The sequence below is a fragment of the Rhinolophus sinicus genome, chromosome 15 (assembly GCF_057876585.1).
Source record: "Rhinolophus sinicus isolate RSI-liver-muscle chromosome 15, RSI-T2T, whole genome shotgun sequence".
Classification (NCBI taxonomy): domain Eukaryota; kingdom Metazoa; phylum Chordata; class Mammalia; order Chiroptera; family Rhinolophidae; genus Rhinolophus; species Rhinolophus sinicus.
In genome coordinates, this window is record NC_142515.1 from 93,285,615 (window position 1) to 93,301,420 (window position 15,806).

The 15,806-nt window shown below is 40.0% G+C and overlaps 1 protein-coding gene across 1 annotated transcript in view; it reads right to left on the minus strand.

The window, feature by feature from the left end:
- EBF2 (EBF transcription factor 2) overlaps window positions 1-15,806 on the minus strand; it is a 186,993-nt gene that overhangs the window by 52,452 nt on the left and 118,735 nt on the right. Inside the window, exon 7 of the mRNA XM_019714882.3 lies at window positions 4,624-4,705. Coding sequence (XP_019570441.1) covers window positions 4,624-4,705 — 82 coding nt within the window. The remainder of the gene's footprint in view (window positions 1-4,623; window positions 4,706-15,806) is intronic.

A 15,806-nucleotide genomic window follows, 5' to 3' on the forward strand; every position in this document is an offset into this window, starting at 1 on the left:
CCTATTCTTGGCTTGATTTTCCAACTGCCTGCTCTGTACCCACAATGCAGAGAAATAAAGAATGGGGTTCATTATGTCTTAACAGGCCTATCAGCTTAAACTAGGCATAAATTTCATTTTGTTTCCTTGACTGAGCTGTTAATCTGGGTGTTTCACCTCATTGTTCCATTTCAAGGAGGGCAGAACTGAGTTTCTGCACACATGGTCCATGGATTTAGATTCTTTGGGAGCCCTGGAAATATTTTCTTTCCTTCTTTCCTTTCTTTCTTTCTTTCTTTCTTTCTTTCTTTCTTTCTTTCTTTCTTTCTTTCTTTCTTTCTTTCTTTCTTTCTTTCTTTCTTTCTCTCTCTCTCTCTCTCTCTCTCTCTCTCCCTCCCTCCCTCCCTCCCTCCCTCCCTCCCTCCCTCCCTCCCTCCCTCCCTCCCTCCTTCCTTCCTTCCTTCCTTCCTTCCTTCTTTCCCTCTCTCTCTCTCCCTCTTTTAAAAATTCATTTAACAATTTATTGAGCCCTACAGAGTGGCTGGCATTGTGCTAGGAATTGGGGAGAAATACAAAAATCAGCAAAACATACCAATTAGCCTCAAGCAGCACACAGTCTGTTAGTAGACAAATAATAATTGCAAGACAATGTGATCAATGGCGTTGGAGAAGCTTGTGGAGAATGGTATGTCAGCGCAGAAGAAGGAACAAATAAGTCTGTCGGGGAGAGTCAGAAAGTGCCTCACAAAAGAGGGGACACTCAGATGTAGTCTTGAATCGTGAGTAGAAGTTGCAAATTGAAGAGAGATGAAGGGTTCTCAGGCAGAAAGGGTGAACATGGGGAAAGGTCCCACGTAATAGTCCATGTCGTAGAAATTAGTGAGGTGTGCCTGGTGAGTGGTGGGCATATGGAAACATCAGGAAATATGCACGGCAGAAGCACTGCCTGATATAATGATATTTATATCAGCCACACTTTTCTAAATCTGAGCTTTTGTCTATGGACTATAGATATTTCTAACACATCTTAAGCAAAGGAGTGACATCTTTTAAAAGGTAACTTTGGCAGTAGTGCTGAGGGTGGATTGGACAAAGATGCAGTAGAGGCAGAGGCCTATTGCAGTTTTTCAGGAGAGAAAGATGGACTGAACAGATACTTAGGAGGAGGAAGTGACACTCTAACAATAAATGAGGAGGGCAAGTATTGAGTTCTGCTGTGAACATGTGCTCATTAGTCATCCAAGGGAAGATGCCCAGGAGCAAGGCAGAGCTGTATATCTACAGCTCAGAGAAGGGTGGTGTCTGAGGAATGTCAGGAGTCATTCAGGAACAGAAGGTATTTAAAGGCAAGAGAGTGGGAAAATCATCAGGGAAAGTCCTCAGTGAACAGATCTCCATCAGAAGGGTTAAATTACATGGAGGATGCCCATTGGGTGCTAGATGAATTTCATTTCTTTAGATCAGGGGTCTGTGGAACCCTAAGAGATGCTTCAAGAGGTCTGGGAACCCCAGACATTTTAAGCAAAACCTTATTGAAATGTAGTTTTTTGTTGGGGCAGAAACTAGCATTTATCAAATTGTCAAAGGGGTCTGAGTCAAAAAATGGGTTAAAACTCATTGTGTTTCAACAAGTATTTTATAAGTCCATGATACTTAGAACTTGAACTGAATTAAAGATTCTCCATGTAACAGAGTTTTCAATGAAGAGTATACTCGAAATAGAATATGACTACAGTATAAAAATCACCAATTTTTTTGTGTACCAAAGGACACGTTCCAGAAAGTGAAGACAATAATGGAATGAGAAAAAATATTTGCAAATCACTTAGTTATCTGATAAGGGCCCAGTATCCTGAATATATAAAGAACTCTTACAACTCAACAATCAAAAGACAAATAACCCAGTTTAAAAATGGACAAAGTATTTAAATGGACGTGTCTCCAAGGAAGACATACAAATGTCCAACAAGTACATGAAAAGATGCTCAACATCATTAGTTATTGGGGAAAGAAAATCAAAACCAAAATGAGATACCACTTCATACTCATAGGATGGCTAGAATTTAAAAAACAAAACCAAAAAACAGAAAATAACAAGTGTTGGTAAAGATATTGAGAAATTGGGAACTTCATACATTATGATGGAAATATAAAATGGTACAGCCACTGTGGAAAACAATTTGGCAATTCCTCCAAAAGTTAAAGATAGAGTTACCATATAACGAGAAATTCTACTCTTAGGTATAAACTCAAGAGAATTGAAAACACATGTTCACAAAAACGTGTACACAAATGTTCATAGTAGCATTATTTATAAAAACTAAAAAGTAGAAACAACCCAAGTGTCCATCAATTAATGTATAGCTAAACAAAATGTGGTATATACTTATAATGGAATATTATTCAGCCATAAAAAGGAATGAAGTACTGATACATGCTACAATATGGCTGAACCTTGAAAGAAACTGGGCACAAAAGTCCACATATTATATGATTCCATTTATATGAAAAGTTTACAATAGACAAATCCATAGAGACAGAAAGTAGATAATGGTTGCTAGTGGGTGGGAAGAAAAGGGAATTACTTTTTTGGGCTGATGGAAATGTTCTGGAATCATATAGTGGTGATAGTTGTACAACATTATGAATATACAAAAAGCCACTGAATTGCACACTTTAAAATGGTTAAAATGGTGGATGATACGTTATATGAATTTTATCTCAACAAAAACTGCAAAAAAAAAAATTAAAAAAATGCCAATTGTCTTTAGCTCTACCCCAGAAATAAAACAATCACTTAATCCACAAATGTTTAAAAAAAGCATCTTTTCCCTTTGCAAAAGTTGCATACGTTCACCCAGGATGAGAATTCTTTGTCATTTTGAGATCAGCAGTATTTATTCTAACCCTATGAAAAACTCAGGCACATTGAGAACCTCCCTAAATAACTGGAGAAGGAGAAGAAATATTAGTGTGCTTAGTGAGTACATTTCTACGATTTCGGATAAATAAGATGGCAAGGCATTCTATTAAAAGTCTCTTTGAATTTATAAGCGCATTCTCAAATTTAAAACTTTGGAAGTACTGGTAGAGCGTAAGGGGTGGGGGGTAAAAATGCACACTGTCAGCTTCTTTTCCTGCCTCTGTCTCTTCCGGAAGTGAAAGCTGAGCTTCGGTCATTGAGGCACTTTGGAATTCTTTTGAATTTCACACTTTTGGGGACTGAAGTTATTTATGTTTCCATTGAAATACTAAGTACCATAAACCTCTGAGTAGCATAAATACTGAGTCCCACAGCCTGTGCACAATGTTCCTGCCTGATCCCCAAGAAAGGGCGTTTTATTTCTATTTGTCTTCGTGTCATACAGCATGATGGCGAGGAGGGGTTTAACTTTTTAAAGAGAGGTGGATAATAGCGTTAAATAACAAAAAATGTCCCGGTCCCAGTAAGATGATTTGATAACCATGATGTGGTGAAAAACACACACACCAAAAAACAAGAATTTGTTTTTCAAAGTAGTTCTCTCTGGCCTTGTGTGCACCCTTCTCCCCGATTAACTCTTTAATGACTCCATTCCCAAACCATAATTTGTGGACTCCAGTACAAAATGAATACGGGCAGCCCCCTGTTCAGAAATTAAGAATTTCAAAAAGGCAACTGCAAAGCCATCGACCTAACAGCTACACATGCCTCAAAGTCATGGCCTGGTGGAAGGATTTGCTCACACAGCTGCTGGCTGCCGGCTCCACCACCTCCTTCCTGCGACTAGAGGTGAGTCACTGAAACTCCCAGAACCTCACTTTCCTCCTCTGAAACAGAAGGCTCATCATCCCCATCTTTCTCACTGCTGCCACGGTTATTTTTTTAAAGTCTCAAGCTTCAATACCATTGTTTAACACATTTTTAATGTTTCTGTGGGGAAGGGAGCACTGTGTCTTTCCATTGGGCACAAACGGCAGGAAAGCCATTTGGTGGATTAGACGTGGGTCCTTCAAAGATGAAGGAAGGGGGGCCGAGAGGGTCTCTCATCCCCAACCTGACACACGTTGCCTTGCTCTGTGTTTTTATTAGCTTGCCTCCTCAGTACATCAGTGGCAAGGGTGATGAAACCGGTGGCAGATTTAACTGTCAGGCAGCTGGGTCACTGTCCCGTGGGTCTTGTTGTCATGCTGCGATCTTAAAGTGACCACGGCTGTTTGGCTGCTGCTTTCCAAAAGACTCCAAGAGAGACCACGGAATAGTTAATCGGTGGAAAAGGGAAGGAAGAGGCTGTTGCTTGTAGAGAGCACAGAGAAGCTGCTTTGAGAAATCCCAAGGTGGCTGAATATCAAGAACACGCTTCCTGCTGTGGGCAGCTGTGTGTGCGAAGGGCAGCCTGAGGGCTTAAAATCAAATCTCCAGCATGGGTTGGTGCCCCTCCCCTGGGGCTCTGACACGGGAGGCAGAAGGCCTAAACACTCTGAAATGAAGAAACCCTCAGTGCTATCAACGAGCATTATCATTTGCCGTTATCTTTCTTATTGTTAGCAATCACAGTGAATAATGTGTTCTAAGAAAAAAGGAAAGAAAGAAAAGAAAAAGAGTGCAATGGAGAGAGAAAACAGGATGACTTATTTCACAGGAAAAATCCGCAGGCCCCTTACCTGAAACCTTCTCATGTCCCTTGGGTTTCCTGCTGTTTTCAAACAATTCTGATTGCACTTGAGGAAAAATTTTAAAAAGAATCTGTGAAGAGAAAGCAATGTGTTACATTTTTTAAGTAAACATGTTTTTAGAGAGACTATCTCTCTGCGTTAGATTAGATTTGATTTGGAAGTGATTGTATTTCAGGTCTGGGGAGTTTCAGCGGGCTTTGCCTGGAAAGGAACGTTGCTGACCCTCTGCAATTTGCAAATTTGGATATTTTCAGATTCCAGTCTGCTCCATCACTGGGGAGGATAGTGAAGTGGTTCACAAGCTGGGTTCTGGTGTGTATACCCGCCCCAGAGTTGCTGGGGAGCTCTCTAGCAAAAAAAAAAAAGGGGCTTCAAAAGCAGCAGTGACTCCTGCCGTGCAGAAATGTCTTGCTTCAGGGTTAAAAATGTCATGACTTAGCCCAGAATCCCAGGGTTCCTCACGAATGTGGCTTTCCGCTGGCCACACACACCTTCCTGCTCACACACCTCACATGTACACCCTCACACACAAAGGGGGCCTGATATTTTCAACTGATGGCTATAAAGTCACAAAAAGGTATGTTACCATCCAAAGACAGAGTCAGACTGTGCAGGTATACGTTGGGGTTTATATGATTAATAATAAGTATGAACATTCCTTTTAGACCTTTGATAGATTATCCATAAAATATAAAGGCAAAGAACAATGGTTGGAGGTTATCATTTGTAAGACATATTTTTTAAGCCAACATTCTCCTAAGTAAACTATTTGCACAATTTAAAAATTGGGCATCTTTAATCAGACAAGTATACCAACCAAGAAAAATGGCAGAAGTGGCCTTCTCGGCCATTTACGTATTTAATGTTTGGAATTTTGTTTCAAAATACAATAAGTTTTTCATTTATTTTACTTGCAGGGTCTTTTTCCTTAAAAAAAAAAAAAAAAAAAAATCCAGCTTTTGCAGTGTTAAAGTCCCAGGTGAGCTAGGCCTATTTCCCTTTCTGTTACTATGACAACGAAATTTTACCGCAGTCCCAAAGTCCCTTCAGAACTCTCACATCCATGCCTTGAATTAGAACTTTAAAGGAAAAGATATACATTTTCCCCAGGATTTACCAACAAAAATAAGTAGAAATCAACAATGCTTCCAAAAATTCAATTTTAAAGCAACGGTTGGTGAGATGCTGTCATGCTGACCTTCTGTTTATTTTTGTTTTTTTTAACAATCACAAAAGAATTAGAGAGTGCTCTAATTTATTGTATTTAGCACTTAAAACAAAATAGTAAATGATAAAGGAGGAGAGAAGGGGGATTACACTCTTCAGAGCGGGTTTTTCATATTTGAGGCTCTTTTACTCTAGATTTGCTAAAAAATATTTGGCCAAGTGTTCCTGACCCCTATCTAATGAAGAAGGTTGGGTGTGAATTTCAAAATAACAGCTAAGTATTTTTTCATTATTTTATAACATCTGTTTTTCACTTCTCTCTTTTCATCTCTTCTGGAGCAGGACGTTAGGTGTTGCCATGAAGTGTCCAGGGTCTTTTTTATTCAAGAGAGGGACCTCCAGAATGACAAGACAGAGAAAATGGTCCCACTGCTTTCCGCAGCGCTCAAATTCACAACCTGCCTTCTCTTTCTAAAATGCAGTGAAAGGTCTGCCCAGAGCAATCGGAGCATGTTATAATGGAGAGCTGCTTTTATTTAAGAAAAGATGGATCAGAATGCAAACACTTTATGTTTTTTAAGGGGGAACACTCTTCCGTTTGTGCATTCACAGCAAAGTGATCTACAGGCACTGACGATGCACGGAGACGCTCTCCTGATATCCTTAAAACTTGCCTTTTTCTCACTTGCGTCTCTCTCCAAACAAGTCCCCACCCACACACCACATTTGCCCTCCATCACGCTCATCAGTGATTTACCTCTCCCTCCCCACAAAAAACTCCCCCACTAAACCCAACTTCTTCTCACCAACTCCTTGATTTAGGGAAAGTTTTGCCACAACTGGGCTCCTTATAATGCATTCTGTGTGTGTTATATTTCCCCTTACCTACCCTACCCTGCCTCCAAAATGTATCTGGTGAAAACATTAATGTTCACGAAGGCATTATTATAGGAATGGTGTGGTAGGTGGAAAAGTGCAAAGGAGATAAATGTTTACATAAAATCAAATTGATTTAGGGAAACAAGGAGCCTGCTGAAAGGCTTTATTCATTTTAAATTAGGACCCTTAACAGTTCTTTGGATGGAAAACACCCAGTTTTGAATTGCTCACTGGCCTGGGGTCTGAATTTGTAACCCACACAGCCCCCTGCACACTAAAGACGTACAATTGTGTTCACAAAGGAGAAGAGAGTGGTGGAGTAAGAAGGGAGGGAACAGGGGAAAAAGAGAGAGAGAGAAAGGAATCTATTACATTGTACAGTACTTTCTAAAAACAGGCAGATCTACTTCTAAATGGCTAGCACCAGAAATTATGGCCTGGACATTTTATATATAGACATTAAAATAAATTTTTAAAGAAATTCTGGGGCTTACTGACATCTGCAATTTTTTCTCTTTTTTTTTTTTTTTTTTTTATAACTGATGTCTTTCACCTCCCTTCGTAAGCCCCTCCACCCACCACGGGCAGGGGCCTGCTACAGAAGCCTCCACTAGCCACACCAGCCATTAACCACAGCGCAGCTTGCAGAGAATGAATCCCCTGTGTCTAGATCCCTCCCAAGCCAGAGCTGCCTGGAAAATGTCAATTCTCTCCACTCAGAAATGGGAAACCAAAATGAATTACAAGATTCAGACCAAATGTGTAGATTCTCATCAGGATGGAAGTTGTTATTTTCACTTTCTCCAAACAATGTTGACTACATAAATATTATCACCACTTAGCATGGCACACTTTGCAGGACTGCTTCTCATCTCATTCCTTAAGAGTGAACACTAATAACTATAGGTTTCCCCTTGTTTTATAAATAAAGAGGAATAGAGAGGTGGGGTCAAAATCGTAACTCAAGCCCTCAGATTTCATTCTGGTTCCTAGGTCAACTGAGGCAATAGAATGTATCAAAGGGCATTCCTTCACTCCACAAATATTTATTAAATGCTGACAGTGTGCTAGTCTTGACCTGCTACCAACTAACAATGTAACCAAGTTACCTCACTTTCCTGGGCCTCAGTTTCTTCAAATGTTAAGAGGGTTTAACTGGATTATCCCCAGGGTTCCTTTCAACACTAATATTCTATGTTGATAGAATATTAAAAATACATAGACTTGAGAACCCTCCAGAAATGACTACATTGGGAGAAGAAACCACTGAAGACAAAAGGACCATGATTTACTGAAGTCCAAGTGGGGAATGTGTGCGGGAGTTTTCTGAGAGATAGGTCAAACCCACTGACCCAAGACCAAAAGTAAAATAAGCAGGGACATCAGACGGGTGGAAAATGGGGCATCTTAACTGATGCCTTGGCCAGAGCTGGTGGCACCCGAGGTTGATGGAAAGGTTGTTGAGCAAGATGCACTTTCCCTTTAGGATCCTCCTCTATGCTTCTGAAGCAGGAAAAGGTGGCTCCGGATTATCACAGACCAGAGCCATCTCTGTCGCTGCTCACCATCCTGTGTGGTCCAGCAGCTGAAGGGTCACAGAGGGCAAGGAAAGAAGGCTTGCCAAATGCCTACTCTGTGCCATGCTCCCAGCCATGTGCTTGATACTCAATGCCTCATTTATTTCTCACAACAACTTTATGAGTGACAAATCATCTCACAGCTAGGAAAAACAAAGGCGCCAAGAATTTAAGAAATTTGCCCAAGATCACTCAACTTGTAAGTGACAGAAACAAGGGTTTAAACCTGGGTCTTTCTGGCAACAAGCTCCATCTGGCATTCTATGATTCCTGCACCAATTAGACTGTGGTGATGGTTGCACAACTCTGAGAATATATTAAAAACCATTGAACTGTACACTTTGAGTGGGTGAACTTTATAGTATGTAAATAATATTTCAGTATAGCTGTTAAAAAAAAAAAACACTTCAGAAAACAAGATCTGAAAAAAGCAAAACAACAACAAAACATAAAGGATTCTGGTTTCTTGGAGAGTGAGAGGACTGTAGCAGCACCCCAAGAGAAAAACATTAGGTCAAAGATAATTGCATGGAAATAAATGCCTACTATTGGAAACCCCTGCTGAGTTCATTTATTTACTCATTTGATCAATTATTAAGTGTGTAGTATGTGCCACGAAGGTTCAAACACAAAGGCAAACAAGACTGACAAAATCCTTGCTTTCCTGGAGCACACAACCAACTCTTCAAAACATGCTTCTTCAGATTCTGAGATGAGTCTGGAGACCTCTGAATATGGGTTTGAGTAAAACCCCAGGGGATTACCTAGTACCCAAGAAATCTTGTTCCCTCCCAATCTCTGGAATATTGGAGCACTTGGCACTGTTCAAGGATAAAATGAAAGCTCCTAGGTGACTCTAGACGTGTGCTGAGCCCACCCCACAAAGAAATTGCGATTCAAACTAGATGCACAAATAGGGTGCACAGTTAAGGTTTTGTGGTAGGGCAGGAGGGAGTCTCTATGTCACAGGAAGGGTAACTACTTAATATTCATGCCAGATTCTAAGATGACAACTAATGATCTGACTAGTGCAAAACCCAGGATAATATTTCTCCAGATTTGTGGATGAAGCCATTTAATTTACCTCGAATTTGAAATCTAAAATCTAGTGCCTTCTAAAAAATTGTAATACACAAAATCTTTAGGAAAGCCCCATGGAAGGCACAAAAGCTTCTTTTAACAAAAAGATTAAATGAGGACATATATCAAAAGAATGTGAACTTGGCACTAGTTAACTAACAGCTACCGTGATACAGGGCCTTACTCTATGCAAAATAATAGGTAAAATACCTTTGACTTTGAAACTTATTCTCTTAAAAAATTTTAATTATGCCTAGCTTGGAAACAATGTGATGACATGGCCACATCTATACACTATGGCGATAAGAACACTCCCACACTCTCAAAGGGCCAAGAGTGGGGTTGCTGGATTCGGTTCTCTCTCTGCCATGACGGACCATAAGCAGCCTGGATCACTAAAGTCTGACCTGTATACAGCACTGATATAGCCTCACAAACCATGGAGGTGTTTAAAGTTCTACGTCCATTGATTTTTGAGGAAAAGACAATTTATCTGGATTAACTGCTAAACCTCCTTTTCCAGAGTCCTATAAATTAAAACACAACTGGTTTCCACTGTTTGTGAGGGCTTCTGAAAATTAGGTAATCCCTTTCCTTTAAAACACTCTCATATCAGCTCTGAGCACTACCAAATGTAGGGATACGCTGGATCATAAAATCATATTTGAAAGGAATGGGCAGTTGCTTCGCTTCTTCCAGGATCCTTTCAAGCTTACCTCCTTTGGGGAACAGGGCAGAGTGAGGAACGGCGCTGGATGGACAAACCCGGGGGACCATTTTCTCACTCCGAGAATGGCCTGCATGGCAGCTCACTCTGCTTTATGTGGTAGGACCTAAATGATGGGTCTCCACTTAAGACCAGTAAAAAACATATTGATAAGCTTCCAGCTTTCATCTAGGTCTGAACCGTTACATCCTCTTTGAACCTTCCAACAACAGAGCGAACACATTTTCCTCCCCCAAAAGCCTCCAACAGACTCCAAACCCAGGCGACCCAAGTAAGGTCATAGGCAGCAGCGGGATCAGCCTTTGACTGAAGATGACTTGACAAATCAAGTTGACACCTTGAAACATCTGTTGATTTTAGGTGTCAGTCCAGGTAAGAAACGGCCCTGAAGCTCTGAGGGCCTTAGGAAGACTCTTACTTAAGTCCCCACTAAAATAAAGAGACTGTGGAGGTCAACCTCTCCATCGGCTCTTCCTACACCCTGACAATGGGACATCTGAGAACACCTGGACTTGAGATCTGCTTGGTAAAGTGGTGGCCAGCACAAAGGTCCAAGAAGACCCATGGAAAGGGGAGATGATTTAAAAGTTTGACTCACTGGCTTTTTTAGGCTTAAATCAAATACTCATTTTCATAAGCTGATGTTCCACGTAATCCACTTGTTTATACAATCTCTTAAAAAGTAAATATAAATGCATGAACAGAGTAGGTATAGAATCTTTCATCTCCACAGAAATTCCTCTGGAAGGGTCATATTACCATTAAAGCTTATTCCCTAGACTATTTCAATAAAAGACCATTTCAGATCTGAAAATTTTAAGTTTCCAGAAAATTTTCAAGCAGTAAATGTTCTTGCTTCCAACTATGTTCACCCTCTCTAACTCCTTTTGGCTAAAAGACTAATCACGATGATGATTATAATAATAACAAAAATAGTCCATATTCATTGACATCATATTATTTGCCATGTATGATTCCGTTTAATCCACTATATTCGGAGAACAGGAAAATTAACATCCCCATTTTACAGAGGAAATGAACAAGACTCAGAAAGATTATATTACTTGCCCAAGATCAAATAGCTAGTAAGCGGAAGAACTAGAAGTGGAACTCTGGTTTGTCTGACTCTTAGAAAAACATTGCTCTGGTGGGAGCTTGGCCAGGCTTCTTTTGAAGGAAAAGGTGGACACATTGCCAAGCAACTCTTTGTTTCCAGGGACTAGTGCCTCGCTAATCTATGTACATGGAAGATCACATCGCGTCCTTCATCTTACTCCCTGGAAATGAGAGTGGAGTCGTTCTTCATGTTACAAAACAAAACAAGCAAACAAAAATGTCTTTCATTCCTACCAGGGTCTGCATTCTCCAGCAATTCGGTGGCTATTTTGGAGTGTGCAGAGGAAGATAAGCAAATCTATCAGATAGTTGGAAAACAAGATGTCTCAAGAACCCAATGATACAAAGATGGCACAGACCAAACAGCTGCAGCCCTCTGCAAAAAGAATGTAAAAATTTCTCAAGTTAGAGGAGTAAGATTCAAGGTCATTTTGTCCATCAAGACGATAAAGAAAAAAAAAGCTGGAAGTCAAATGTGTAACATAAGAAGTTGAATTAAATGTTGGAAAACATTTTTTGAGAATCAAGTCACCAAAGCTAAATTTTGAAGGCATTACCCAAGGGACGGAGGAGACTCTCCTACATTGGAGATTTTTAAATAGACCATCAAGTTCAATCCTTTGGCAGCAGATAATTTCAGTCTTTTATGTGGCAGCTGATTGGGGTGTCCTTACCAAGCCATTTCCACATGTCAAAATCTCTGTAATTTTTTTTTTGCTTGCTTGCTTAATATTTATTGTAAGAATTAGGGACCTTTAGTTCTTTTCTCTATAATATGACCTCTTAGGCCAGTACTGAGGAATAGTTAGTTATCTGTGCAAAGTGTTTGGGTAAATGCCTGGTACCTAGTAAGTTAGCTCCTTCACCTTTTACCAGACATGCTTATACCCCGCTCCCCTGAACGGCCCCTGCTCCCCCACCACATTTTAAAATGGCCCCCTTTTCATACAAAAGTACTAGAGGGATTTGCCACAAATTCAGATCTGCTCTCTCCCTGTACTCTTTATCTCTTCAATATTTTTATAAATATGTATATATATACACACACACACAGTATATTCCACTTGAAGATCTTGCCTTAATTTTTCAAGAGAGATATTTAAAACACACACACACACGCAATTAATCTATTACAACAGATTGCAAGACAGGAACAACAACAACAAAAAGATGGTGGGTCAAAACCCTCATCACTGTTTTCAGTAAACTATGGTCAGGCAAGATGATTCAGAGCTACAAACACTCACTCTGGTTCCTAACTGGCAACAGGCCCCATCGAATCATTTTCTATTCCATGTTCACACCAATTACAAGCTCCTGAAAGTGGCATTTCAGTTTGGCAATAGCGCCTTCCGTTACCAAGCACACAGCCTCAGGAGTAAGAGCTGCTGTATTCATTTAGGCACCAGGAGGGAAGGCTTCTCCCACTGTGTAATCCGACTCCATATCGATAGACTTCATTTCCAAGCCATTTCATGATTTCTTCTGGAGGGAATGTCTCCCATGGCTCAAGTGGCAAGCAACTGACTGTAAACAGTCACTGAGGTGCCAAAACAAGGAGGCCACTTTGATTCTCCACTTATTTCTGACCAGCAACTCACTACAGTTTCTGAGGACCTAGGGTTATAGGGTGGGAATTTTTTTCTTCTTCTATATTCAGACACATTTTCACTCTTCTGAATTCCATTACTTGGCATCACGAGGCTCGCAGGGAAAAAATCTCTGAGGAAAAGTCCTTGTTTTTGCACTTGGATGAAAATCTAACACTATTAATGAAAATAATAATTGAACTCTTTGGGCTTGAATTGGAATGAAACACAACACTAAGAGCATGTTTGTAATTCCAATTGTGCTCATAAAATGTCTTTGGAGAGCTCTTTGCAATGTGCACAGTTCCATCTTTTTCTATGTTCTTTTTTTTTAACCGTATCTTTTTTTTTTTTCTCAGTATCTCTTCCTCTTTCTTCTCATCAAGAAAAGAGAAAAAAAAGACTAAGTGAAACTGAACCAGTTACAGACTGACTTCAGGAAACATCCTTCATTGAGACTTTAGAATTAGAATACAAATCTATTTCCCTTTCTAATGCCATGACTACTCGGGTGAAGGAGAGAAATGAAGTTATTAGCCAGCCATCAGCTTAATGGGTCCTTACCATCCTATTTCCTTAGCGCCCCTTCTCCCCTTCTGCCACCTTCCTCTCCCCCTCTGTCACAGGCCCTCCCCATGAAGCTCATCTATGCTAGGCTGAGCAGTGAACACCAATTACACCAAGAGCCCTTTGCTGTTGCCTGGTCCGCTGGTTTTACTGTTTTGCCAGATGGTTGAGGCCAGTGTGTAAAACTCTCTACCCTACCATTAATTCATAACTCGGTAATAACTTTCCCACGGCTCCGGGAAACTGAAATGAAGTGCAAATGTGAATATTTGAAAAGGGAATCAAGGTTGGACAACTCTTTTACACCTGCCAGAAGAGATACCAGTCAGACAAAAAGGTATCCCTCTTTACACAGGCTGGAATGCTACTTTCCAGAAACTAAGGCAGACTGATTGAATATGCAATGTTAGATAAAGTGGCGAACAAAGGTCAGAGTCCAGGCTCCTCCTATCATTGCTTTCTCTCTGCAGTTTTCAGCTTTACACCTTTTGCACCTATGGGTCCATTCACTAATGACCTTGAGTTGGAGCATCTATGTAATGATATATTCTTATAACAGAGTCGTAGATTAGCAGATATGAGTGCATTCTCTTGCTAAGACAGGACATCATCCAATGTTTGTTAGCATCATTAAACTAAAACTGACTTTTCACCTGCTCCCATACCATATGCAGCTGCAAATTTTTAAATTAAACTATGAAGCCATGCATAAATTTACATATATTACAGACTAGCCTCTCCATTTAACATGCAAATGTACTCCAATGTTTCAGAACACCTTCTGTCGCTAATTAATTTGCTGAATTATAATTAGACTAATCCTGCATAATTAATAAGCACAGATTTTTTTTTAATTTGTAAGCAGCTTGAGGAGATCATTCACTTCCTTCTATAAACTGCTAAGTAAGTGTTAAAAAAAAATCTGGAAAGAACATGTGTGAAAAGGTATGTTTGATGTCGCATACAAACTCAAACTAGCGTGGAAGATACAGAAGTCAGTATTGATAAAGGTACATGTTTGAAGCCAACATTCAAACAATCAAAAAAAATTGCATTCAGAGGATGGGGAGTAATTCTCCCTTTGTCTCCTTGTATATAGTGTTTTATTCTTTGCCTTCTATCCGTGGGAGCTTCCAAGATCACAGAGGCGGAAGAGGATTAAAGTAACCGTATGTTGTATTAGGAGAGATAATGATATTAACACTCCACTGTATATCAAAACACTCTGTGCATGCTGGGTGCTTATAAGCCCCTTTGATGGTATTTGGAATCATTTTCATTTTGGCTGCCAAAAGCACCCTAGATGCATCTAGTGGAAACAATTACGTTCCATTAGTACTGTATCCATTCGGTAATGATGACGATGAAGGGTCCCACTTTAAAGCTGAAGAGTAGAGTCTCCACGAAATGTATACATCTATGCACTTGAAAATGTGAAACTCTATAGTTTCTCAAGTAAACATGAAGCTGAATTTCAACCCAAAAAATAAATCAGGATCAGGAGAGCTCAAGGTATGGATAGATGACTTGCCAGAAAATTCAAACTAAGTTGGGGACCTGGAAGGCCAAGCTAAGTTTACTGGACAGTCACGCAAATTGAGAACAAATCTAGACAGAGAACGTGGGAAATGCATGTTCTGGTAGAAGTTCCTAAACCTTCAAAGAGAGGAGAAATAGAATTTTAGAGAAAACACAGAACTCCTTGGCCCTTCTACTCAGCAAAATCACTAATATCAGTGGCCAAAAGATGGTTAGGCCCAAAGAATAGAGACACTTGAAATGCGCCTGGTTTTCTAACACTACAATTTAGTTTTTTATAGTGACTTCACGCACAATAGAAATGTCTTCTGAAGAATGGGAAATGATTTTCCCATGTTTATTACTATACCAAATATACTTTCTCACTGGCCAGCCAACATTTATTTTTCTTACAAAGCTAGGACATAAGCTGGTGTAGGAATTGAGAAGAAAGTTAAAAAGATCACTAGCACCTCAGACGCTTGTGGTCATATACAGGAGCAGATGCCAGGGGGCCAAACCGAGGGGCGGCTTCTGCTTTTGCCCTGAGAGGTATTCACACTAACCTCCTTCTCTTCCCCTTATCTGGAAGGGGAACCCGAGACAGCTACCTCATGGGGCTACTGCAGTGACTAACTCGGGTGACAAAAATCTTTTGAAAGCACCTGGAAAAAGCTGTGACAATTTTTCTGAGCTAAGCAACGTTATTACGTGGAGAGTTTAGAAACATAAGACATTTGGACAGTTTTTTTGAGTCAAACCATAGCCTCTGCCTTTAGTACCCATCTGAAGAAATTAAAAGGTTCAGGAAGATTTTTAAAACCCTAAAAGAAAGGGAGTTTTGTGTGCATTTCATAGTTACTCAGAAGTAACGTAACAGCAGCTGGAATAACAATACTAATAAGGGGCTAAAATCACTTCCTTTCAAAAAATATATGAATGGCCATGGAA